This window comes from Mchenga conophoros, linkage group LG12 (genome assembly GCF_057382185.1).
Source record: "Mchenga conophoros isolate Kocher_MC1m ecotype Shallow Benthic linkage group LG12, M_conophoros_male_GT1.1, whole genome shotgun sequence".
Taxonomy (NCBI): domain Eukaryota; kingdom Metazoa; phylum Chordata; class Actinopteri; order Cichliformes; family Cichlidae; genus Mchenga; species Mchenga conophoros.
In genome coordinates this window covers 7,667,214-7,677,873 of record NC_140537.1, presented here as the reverse complement: position 1 = coordinate 7,677,873, position 10,660 = coordinate 7,667,214, and the positions used below count along the sequence as shown (strand labels likewise).

The 10,660-nt window shown below is 39.5% G+C and overlaps 2 protein-coding genes and 1 pseudogene across 2 annotated transcripts; all 3 read left to right on the top strand.

Annotated features, from left to right (window-relative positions):
• Positions 1 to 1,142: 1,142 nt before the first annotated feature.
• LOC146562082 (dynein axonemal heavy chain 5-like) lies at positions 1,143 to 5,776 on the top strand. Its single transcript, XM_085293551.1, has 6 exons — positions 1,143 to 1,349; positions 4,196 to 4,286; positions 4,598 to 4,743; positions 4,960 to 5,137; positions 5,362 to 5,485; positions 5,713 to 5,776. Exons 1-6 carry the CDS (start codon positions 1,143 to 1,145, stop codon positions 5,774 to 5,776), a joined length of 810 nt encoding a protein of 269 aa, XP_085149677.1.
• Positions 5,777 to 6,634: 858 nt separating this feature from the next.
• On the top strand, positions 6,635 to 8,952 carry LOC146562081 (dynein axonemal heavy chain 5-like). The gene is made up of 8 exons (XM_085295061.1): positions 6,635 to 6,760; positions 6,976 to 7,052; positions 7,134 to 7,258; positions 7,360 to 7,652; positions 7,783 to 8,001; positions 8,139 to 8,201; positions 8,504 to 8,742; positions 8,943 to 8,952. The coding sequence occupies exons 1-8, from the start codon at positions 6,635 to 6,637 to the stop codon at positions 8,950 to 8,952; spliced, it is 1,152 nt and encodes a 383-aa protein (XP_085151187.1).
• On the top strand, positions 8,226 to 10,632 carry LOC146562080 (dynein axonemal heavy chain 5 pseudogene; annotated as a pseudogene).
• Positions 10,633 to 10,660: the final 28 nt, after the last annotated feature.

Sequence of the window (10,660 nt, the reverse complement as noted above, 5' to 3'; positions counted from 1 at the left end):
TTGTTAGAAGTTCTTTACAATTTCTTAAGTGGTGCTGTAGATCCATTTCCGCAGTGCCAGTCACTTTTTAAAAAAAAGTACATTTTGACCTGATGTGAAGAATGCAAAAAATGTCATTAGTTTGGAAGCATGTTTGGTATATGATATACTTGCCTGACTAATAATAATTTATTATTACTATTACTACTGTTGTTGTTGTTGTACAATGGAGCCTTTCCCCTGTGAATGACCAGCTCCCAGCTAAAATGTGTATTTTGTGCCATTTATAAGGTCAGTGCTTTATCATACCTTAAACTGTGCAGGGTAAAAGCCTCAGTTGCTGGGAAAAGCACAGGTGTATTAGAGTTTTTCTGAATTGCTAAAACACTAAACCCCATTGTAAAAACTAAACTGTCAACTATGAAAACTCTTTCATCAAATCAGTCCCACTGTTGCCAAACTCAGATCTGCCAAAAAACATCTTAATGCTCCCCGATATATTTTGTGGACTGATGAGAGTGACATCCAGCACAAAACTAATGCAGCATTTCATAAAAGCAATATCACACCAGCTCCTGAAGGACAATGTCTGGCCATCAGTTTGTGCCTTGAAGTGGCACAAACTGAAGTGTAATTGGGTTATGTAGCAGGACAACAGATGTGAAAAACACCAGGAAGTCCACCTATGAATGTCTCAACGTCTCAGGAGCTGCAGATGAAAACAAGCTAGCAGCTAAATCTGGTACAATGCATCCTTTCTCTACAGAGGTTCTGTTTTTGCTTGGTCACTGACAAATAAAGTGGAAATGACAAATAAATAAATAAACAAAATGAAGGGTTTGGAGTGGCCCGGTCAAAGTCTGGAGTTAAATCAGATTGAGGTGTTTTGCCATGACTTGTCCTTGAAAACCTTCTAGTGTGGCTGAATTAAAACAATTCTGTAAACAAGAAAGAGGCAAAGTTCTTCTACAGCGAGATAAAAGAATCATTGCAGTTCTTGCTGGAAAAAACTACATTTTGTCCATACTTGGGTTATCTTTGTCTAATATTAAAATTAGTTTGAGGATCTGAAACACAAACTGAATGAACATCTTTTCTCCCCTCTTATTCACACATTTTCCCTGCATCTCTTCACATAAACCTCACTAAACACCTCAACGCAGATGGAGGATGCCAAAGTTGGCCTGCAAGCCTCTCTTCTGGTCAGATCTCCAGAAACTGGCGAGTTATTTGTGAACTTTGACCCAGAGATTCTGACGCAGATCAGAGAGGTGAACTGCATGACAAAGATGAATTTGGCAATCCCTCCCTTTGCTCTTCTACTGCTGCAAAAACAGGACGTCTTTAAGAAACACTACAATAGAATACAGGTGAGCATAGCACACAGTTGTAGCTAAAATTTCAAAAATGCATACAGTGAACAACCAAATGATCAAAGCTGCATGTAACTACAGGGAGTGCAGAATTATTAGGCAAATGAGTATTTTGTCCACATCATCCTCTTCATGCATGTTGTCTTACTCCAAGCTGTATAGGCTCGAAAGCCTACTACCAATTAAGCATATTAGGTGATGTGCATCCCTGTAATGAGAAGGGGTGTGGTCTAATGACATCAACACCCTATATCAGGTGTGCATAATTATTAGGCAACGTCCTTTCCTTTGGCAAAATGGGTCAAAAGAAGGACTTGACAGGCACAGAAAAGTCAAAAATAGTGAGATATCTTGCAGAGGGATGCAGCAGTCTCAAAATTGCAAAGCTTCTGAAGCGTGATCATCGAACAATCGAGCGTTTCATTCAAAATAGTCAACAGGGTCGCAAGAAGCGTGTGGAAAAACCAAGGCGCAAAATAACTGCCCATGAACTGAGAAAAGTCAAGCGTGCAGCTGCCAAGATGCCACTTGCCACCAGTTTGGCCATATTTCAGAGCTGCAACATCACTGGAGTGCCCAAAAGCACAAGGTGTGCAATACTCAGAGACATGGCCAAGGTAAGAAAGGCTGAAAGAGGACCACCACTGAACAAGACACACAAGCTGAAACGTCAAGACTGGGCCAAGAAATATCTCAAGACTGATTTTTCTAAGGTTTTATGGACTGATGAAATGAGAGTGAGTCTTGATGGGCCAGATGGATGGGCCCGTGGCTGGATTGGTAAAGGGCAGAGAGCTCCAGTCCGACTCAGACGCCAGCAAGGTGGAGGTGGAGTACTGGTTTGGGCTGGTATCATCAAAGATGAGCTTGTGGGGCCTTTTCGGGTTGAGGATGGAGTCAAGCTCAACTCCCAGTCCTACTGCCAGTTTCTGGAAGACACCTTCTTCAAGCAGTGGTACAGGAAGAAGTCTGCATCCTTCAAGAAAAACATGATTTCCATGCAGGACAATGCTCCATCACACGCGTCCAAGTACTCCACAGCGTGGCTGGCAAGAAAGGGTATAAAAGAAGAAAAACTAATGACATGGCCTCCTTGTTCACCTGATCTGAACCCCATTGAGAACCTGTGGTCCATCATCAAATGTGAGATTTACAAGGAGGGAAAACAGTACACCTCTCTGAACAGTGTCTGGGAGGCTGTGGTTGCTGCTGCACGCAATGTTGATGGTGAACAGATCAAAACACTGACAGAATCCATGGATGGCAGGCTTTTGAGTGTCCTTGCAAAGAAAGGTGGCTATATTGGTCACTGATTTGTTTTTGTTTTGTTTTTGAATGTCAGAAATGTATATTTGTGAATGTGGAGATGTTATATTGGTTTCACTGGTAAAAATAAATAATTGAAATGGGTATATATTTGTTTTTTGTTAAGTTGCCTAATAATTATGCACAGTAATAGTCACCTGCACACACAGATATCCCCCTAAAATAGCTAAAACTAAAAACAAACTAAAAACTACTTCCAAAAACATTCAGCTTTGATATTAATGAGTTTTTTGGGTTCATTGAGAACATGGTTGTTGTTCAATAATAAAATTATTCCTCAAAAATACAACTTGCCTAATAATTCTGCACTCCCTGTAGGAGTATAAAACATCCTGGAATTGTGTTTAAATTCCACACAGATTTTTTAAAATGACTAAAATCGACAAAAACCCATTTTATTGTCAACTGAAAAATTCAGTTCATCCCTTTTGTGTGATTGCAAAAATGCTCCAACATGCATCTATCTCATTTCAGCTGATGTTGAGCGAGAACACTAGAGTGCGTGCCAAGATTCAGAGTGTCTTTGAACAGCTGGCCATGCCACATGTAGCTAAGGTAAGTGGACCGACCCTCGGCTACCAAAACTAGCAATTGGGACATGGAATGTCACCTCTCTCATGGAGAAGGAGCCTGAGTTAGTGTGTGAGTGTTGAGAGGTAGCGGCTAGATATGGTGGATGTGAATGGCTTGGGCTCTGGAACTAGTCTCCTGGAGACGCGCCCTTGGTGCGAGGTGGCCGGCTGGGATTGGGAATCCTAGAGTGATTGACCGAACAGTAAAGGACAGTCAGGCACAGGTTAAAGTCCAAAAAAGTGTTTTTTATTTAACCCAAAAAATGAACTTTGGTAAAAATAAAAAAAATCAACATCTTGGGCAAGAGATCAAAGCAACTGAGCTTGACTCAAAGTTAGTTTTTGTCCCTACCCTCACCTGTGGTCATGAGCTTTGGGTAGTGGAGGAGGTGACTGGGGAGAGGGAGGTCTCAGCTTCTCTACTTAGGCTGCTGCCCCAAGACCCAGCCCCGGATAAGGGTAAGAAAATGGATGGATGGATGTGTCTGTGAAGGTTCTCAGTCATCGTAGTCTAAGGATGGATGGTTTCCCTCTGTTCTTTATCATGTCGATGTCAAATCCTTCATGTTGTGCGCGCTCCAGTTAGCTAAATTATGTTTGCCAGTGCTAGCTAATAAAGCTTTGTTTTGATTTTATATTTCTCTGCAAAGTCCTGCATTTCAGTCCAACCCAGCATCCCATGATCGAGCGTCATGTGATTACATAAAAGTTCAAAATAGGACTCATTTTATTTGATTTCATTTGATTTTATGTTTTTATTTTCAGTTGTCTCTAGTAAGTCAGAAGAACACACAAAAAAATGTTAGATCCTTTTTTATTGTTGCTTGGTTTCGTCATGAATCTTTTCTAAGCATTAAACTGGTGACAGGTATGAGACTGACTGTCACAGCAGGTTGCTTACAAAGTGCATCACCATCATCATACCATACATGACTTACTTGACAGGTGGATGAGGCTATACAACTGGGTTTGACCTCCCTCAACTGGACATCTCTGAATATTGACAAGTATCTCGACCGCATCGACAAAGTGTTGGGTAAGCAAAAAATGTAACGAGATCGATCCTGTACACGCTGACACGAGACATTCCTGCAACTCAGCACTGGCTGCGTGTGATTAATGGATTTATTGCATAGGTGGCTTTCTCACAAGTAACACTCATATATTCAATAGATTCTTTCTCTCTCTACACATTGTCTTTTTTTATACTGAATTGTCTGTTTATCACTGTTCTCTCCTTTGTTCAAACGCATAACAAGTTCCCCTTGATTTTTCCCTCTTTCCCTTATTTTTGGTGGGTTTGTGTCCCTCCCTTTCTCTTTTGTGTGGTTTTTTTTGTCTGTTTAGCTGATCTTGAGTTGCTGATGGACAGAGTGAATGACCTGGTGGAGTTTAGAATAGAAGCAGTACTGCAGGAGATGAGCATATCCAACCTGTGTGTCCTGCCAGAGGATGAGCCTGTGACCTGTGAGGAGTTTGTTCAAACCACCAGGGTAAACGAAGACAAATAAAATAAAAGTATCCGCTGGGTTATTGTTGCTCTACTAAGTCTGTGTAACTATGCAGACATCTGAAAGATGCTATCAATATTTATTAAGTGGTTTTGGTAATTCTCACACATTTAAAATACTTTTTTCTGTATTTAAACATTATTTCTTATTCTAAAGATTAATTACATTGAACTGAACTGTATATCTGCATGTGTCTAGGACCTTTGCATAAGACAAGCCCAGAAAGTGAACATGAAGAGCTCACTGGTGGAGGAGGCAGCTAATGAACTGATCAACATGCTGCTAGAGTTTGACCACAATCAGAGAGAGGAGGTGGAGAAGTTTGAGGAAGAAAGCTGCACAGAGAGCAAGACCATAGACCACAATGACAGTGAAGGTATGCTGACAGTTTCCTTTCACGATCAAACACAATACAGTGTGATAATTATGATTCAATGCTGTAAGAGACAAGTTAAAAAAGGCAGTTCAAAGGTTTTTAAAGGAAAGGGGATTACCTTTTTTAGGACCTTGTTGTTTTTACTTTTATTATAATGCTGATTTATTCAAGGTGAAGTGTTGCTGAAGGTGTTCGTATTGACTGTAAACGTGTCACCTTCTTAGGTGATGACGAGCGTCTCTTCTCCAGAAACACGCTGCTACGTTCTGCTAGTGTTGGTCCTTCTTCTCCGTTGGTGAGGAGGAAGAAGAAGAGGGACTTGATGGAAGTGATGGAGCAGGAAGCCCAGGAGCTGCTGTCCTACTTCAACCACCGTAATGTGGATGCCTTGCTCAAAGTGACACGCAACACCCTTGAGATGTTGCGCAAGCGCATACATACGTCCTCGCTCATACACTTCTCTGGTGCGTCTTGTTTAATTGTTTGCTATATTTCTGTAAAGGCCTAAAATATTTAAAATAAGCTCATAAAATGTCTATTCCAATACTTTATGTGTGTTACCCTTCTCTCCCTCTGAAGCTGCAAGTGACCCAACCAGCCATGGCAAAAGCAGCGATCACCATGCAATCTTCAGAGTAAACATGACCCTTTCCATCCCTAACATTGTCATGGTTCCAGCTTTGGAGGAGGTTCAACAGGCTCTAAACCGCGCTGTAGAGTGTGTAGTCAGTGTCAGCAAAGGAGTCAGCCAGTGGAGCAAAGAAAGGATATCTAAGGTGAATAAAGGAAAAATCAATTTGTGACATTTAGCTTGATAACTGTAATAAACTGTTAGAACTGCTCTTTTTAAACTAATATTGTCGTGGTCCAGCAGTGTACTAAATAAACCCGGAGGTTTTACATTCCCCTTTCCAGAGACAAATGAATGAAAGGCGAATGGCAGCACTGAAACAAGACAGCTCTGAGAGCGAAACAGAGGACGGAGCAACAACATACAGAAGCTTGGCTGGTAATAGAGAACATTATCACTTTCATAGCTTAACCTCAGACCTTCAACAGCTCCCAACTGTGTCAGCTCACTCATTTTTAAAATTTTAAGATTTGCTGTTTTCAGCATACAATTACAACTCGATTTTACAGCTCAGCAGAGCAAGCAAATATCTGACCAGGGGCAGAAACACATAATATTGCTTGGGGAGGAAAATATTCAAGAATTTCATATTTAATGCAAATTAAATACATATTTAATTAGAAAGCGGCAGGGATAATCAATTTCCACTATGAAAAGCACATTTTACTTTTAGAAATTATATATACAGAGAGAGAAAAACTAAATGGAAGTAATTCCATTATTAACATGTTCTCTTGTAAAAAGACCTGTAACATATAATTATTTTAAAAGCCCAGAAGTTAATATTTGGAAGAATAATGTCCATCATTTCTGCTCAATGTGTTTTCTGTGAAATTCTGTCATTTTCAGATGGCAGTACCTCAGACATGTCAGCTTCTATGATCCAGGCCATCCCGTTCCAAGCCAGAAATTACTACAAGAGTGTGTCTGAGAACAAGGAAATAGCCAAGCTAATCTCTGTACTTAGCACCTCTATCACCTCCAGTAAAAAGGTACATGGCACTTAATTAAGCTATTTTTTATATGAAACTAATCCAAACTTAGCTGTCTTTTATTAAATCATGCCATACACTTTTTATATTTCTTTATCCCACATTTACAACAGATATTTTCATCTATATTTCTGTATATTTAATGAATATAAATGTCTTTTATTTTTCTATAAGTGCACTTCATTTCATATTCTCCTGTTGATATTAATGTGCAGGAAGTGGTGACCGCTCTACATCACTTTAGCCGTTACCATCACATCTGGAGGAAAGACCGTGAAGAGACCATGAGGAAGTACGTTGAAATGTATGGTTTCTATATAAATCTGCTTATCTGACATCGCACTAGTGCTATTTTTGTTTGTGTTTTGAACAGATTTATCGAGGGGAGTCCCTTGTTATCGGAGTTTGAGAGCCAGATTCTTTTCTATCGAGATCTAGAGCTGGAAGTAAACTCTGAACCAGAGTATATTGCTGTAGGAGCCTTGGCGCTATTCACAGGTCTTATTAAGTTACAAATTTAAAACCGGCATGAATGAGATTTTTGAGATTTTCAGCAAGTTAAATGATGCTCTCTGCATGCTCATATTACTTCCTGCCAGCACCCTTAAAGATGTCCCTCTCTGCTGAAATCAAGAATTGGATGGTGGACTACGGACTTTACTGTAACAGGAAATGTCGCTCAGAGATGGAGCACATTTTTGCTTTTGTAGATGAAGCAGGAAAGAAACTGAATCGACAGATCAAAGACCTGGATGATATTCGTATTGCCATGGCCGCACTGAAGGAGATCAGAGAGCACCAGATATCTATTGATTTTCAAGTTGGGCCCATAGAGGTAAACCACAGCATCACATATTTATCGAAGCTCTTTTTATACACACAAATACACACAGTGGGAAAGAGACATTTTTAGCTGTTTGACTTTATGAGTCTGTACAAGAAGCTCAGAAAGAAATAATTACACATTTGCACATTCTAGTTTTTGTCAGGTGGAAGACTTAGTATCTTATTTTTCCTCACAGGAGTCCTATGCCATGCTCCATAAGTATGAACTGTCAGTGGCTAAAGAGGAGGCTGAAAAAGTGGATACTCTGCGCTACACTTGGGAAAAGCTCTTGTCCCGGAGCACAGAGGTGCAGAACGAGCTGGTCGCCTTGCAGCCAAACTTCAGAGAAGAACTGGTCAGCAATGTGGAGACCTTTCTGGAAGACTGCCAACACTTTTATCAAGATTATGAAAAGGTAAAGTATCTATGGCTGTTTGCTCTGTTTCAATTAAACTTTTTATTTTAATTCAACAAATAAATGCTCAGTTAATTACAGTTAAGGTTAGTTTTAATAATAGCTACTAAAATGACACTTTTCCCTCTCTGTTTAAGGATGGTCCCATGGTTGTGGGACTTGCACCCCAAGATGCCAGTGACCGGCTGATCATGTTCCAGGTTGGTTAGTGATTAATTATTTTGTCTCTCTGTCAGTTAGTAAATATTTAGATCCTGCATTGACCTGATGCCTCAGAAAAGTAGTTACTTGAAACTGATGTTAAAAGAGCTATTATATTTTTATTATTATTATTACTATTATTATACTGTTACAGTTTCTATTTCATGGTTAGCAAAAGACAGATTTTTTATTCTGTATAAATTATACTCAGATAATTGCAAATGTTTTACCTCAAATGTGTAATGTTTTAAAGTCCATCAGAGCGTAAGCTGTACCTAATCGTAGCTCTTCTCCTCTTCAGAATCGATTTGACAACCTGTTCAGGAAGTACATCACTTACACGGGAGGCGAAGAGCTCTTTGGACTTCCTGTTACCCAGCATCCTCAGCTATTGGAGATTAGGAAGCAACTGGCTCTGCTGCAGAAGTTGTACGGCCTTTACAACAATGTCATCGATACAGTTAATGGCTACTATGATATCCTCTGGGCTGACATCTGCATCGAGAAGATTAATAATGAGCTGCTCGACTTTCAGACGAGGTTTGGCAATTTATTTGTTTGTTTTTTATTCAAGCAACTGTTGAACTCTTTTAACTGTAGATGTAGTAACATGAGCTTAAAATATGTTAATGAAGAAGGAGACGTTTTCAGGAAAGAAGCTGAACTGGAAACAAACAAAACTGACTATGTGAGAAAATAACCTTCTCATACTGTGTAATCAAGCCCTCTCATTACTGCAGGAATTGGTGACATCACAAAGAGAAAAAAAAAAAAGCAGAATTAAATTAAATGATTTTCATTAGTCCATCCATAAACATCACTCTTATTTTCAGGCATTAAAGAAACTGCTTCCTCTCACTTGCTACAATATGGAAACTTGTTTCGAGATGTTATAATTTCGAAATACTAACCCAAAAGTTTTACATAACAACAAAAAAAGTTGTTTTTTTTTCCAGTGGCAGAAACAAAGCTTCCTGTTCTTCATCAACACTGCATTAATATTTCAGTCTCACAATGCAAAGCTAATCTTTGCCCTTTATGTGGTCACATTTGTCCAGCATGTGTCAAATGGACACTGAAGGGGAAAGAGGCTAATAGGCTACAGGCTAGTTTATTTTACCTAAAGAAATTAAGAACAAGTTTTAATATAGCTGGAAGGGATTACTTGACAATGAAAATCTAGATAAACATTAGAAGCAGTCAGAAGGAAAATATAGAGCTATAGTCAGAGCTGAAGAAGAGAGGATATTTGTTTCCTCTGGCAGAAATGTCAGCTATCTGTTGTGGAGGTGTTGATTTGGTTGAGTGAAGCTATGAACAGACACTGATGCATGAACTTTTGCTCTGTGCTAGTAAGGAAGGATACTCAACAAGTTGTCCAATCCAATGACTCTTGTAGCGTTAATACCAAACTTGAAGTGTGTTGTAATACTTTTCCTTTAACAAACAAAATGTCAACTATACATCTAATCTAGTTCATGTCAACTTTACTTGACTTCAGCAAAGCTAAAGTGTAGTTTAGAAAGAAGACAATAAATATGAGTTTGACTGTCACGTCCTGTGAACTACCAGGTGTCGAAAACTGCCTCGTGCTCTGAAAGAGTGGCAGGCCTTTCAGGATCTGAAGAAAACGATTGATGAATTCAGTGAGTGCTGCCCCCTGCTGGAACTCATGACTAACAAAGCAATGATGGCCCGGCACTGGAAGAGGATAACGGAGGTTAGTGAAACATGGCCACTGGTGTAGCACTGCAACTGAATGTTATTGACTGAAATCAAGTCATCACCAGAACCTAATGATAATGATAATAGCTGTAATTTGTCCTGTTTTGTATCCAGGTGACTGGCCATACCTTTGAGGTGGAAACTGATACATTCAAGCTGCGTAACATAATGGAGGCTCCTCTACTCAAGTATAAAGAAGAGATTGAGGTACAAACGAATCATTAGCTGCTAATTCAATGTGTTTTCTTTTTTATTTGATATAATAAATTCCAAATAAAATACAAGTTTGGAAAATTGTTTGGAGGAAATGAAAACATTTAAAAAGTTTAAAGAGTAATATATTGAATTAACTGATAGGTGGTCCTGTTCAGTGCAAACACCAATCCTGTTTTTTCAGTGCATATGCATCTGTTTGCCATCAGCATTTTTATTGCTAACATTTAAAAACATTTGGGGGGCAGGATTCTTGTGCAGGATATCTGCATCAGTGCTGTGAAAGAGCGTGATATTGAACAAAAGCTGAAGCAAGTGATCGCTGAGTGGGACAACAAGACTTTTACATTTGCCAGTTTTAAGACCCGTGGGGAGTTGCTGCTGAGAGGAGACAGCACATCAGAGATCATTGCCAGCATGGAGGATAGCCTAATGATCTTGGGATCCCTTACGAGCAACCGGTACGGCAGTGTTGAGTGTCATTATCATTAGTGTCGGTAGTGATGATCTTCTTCCACAG

What these genes read in the sequence shown, in the direction of transcription:
- LOC146562082 (XM_085293551.1), top strand. Translation starts at nt 1,143, where the DNA reads ATGGAGGATGCCAAAGTTGGCCTGCAAGCCTCTCTTCTGGTCAGATCT. An exon ending in CCGCATCGACAAAGTGTTGG is followed by an intron (nt 4,287 to 4,597) that starts GTAAGCAAAAAA and finishes TTGTCTGTTTAG; the next exon opens with CTGATCTTGAGTTGCTGATG. An exon ending in AGACCACAATGACAGTGAAG is followed by an intron (nt 5,138 to 5,361) that starts GTATGCTGACAG and finishes TCACCTTCTTAG; the next exon opens with GTGATGACGAGCGTCTCTTC.
- LOC146562081 (XM_085295061.1), top strand. Translation starts at nt 6,635, where the DNA reads ATGTCAGCTTCTATGATCCAGGCCATCCCGTTCCAAGCCAGAAATTAC. An exon ending in CTATCACCTCCAGTAAAAAG is followed by an intron (nt 6,761 to 6,975) that starts GTACATGGCACT and finishes ATTAATGTGCAG; the next exon opens with GAAGTGGTGACCGCTCTACA. An exon ending in TATACACACAAATACACACA is followed by an intron (nt 7,653 to 7,782) that starts GTGGGAAAGAGA and finishes TTTTCCTCACAG; the next exon opens with GAGTCCTATGCCATGCTCCA.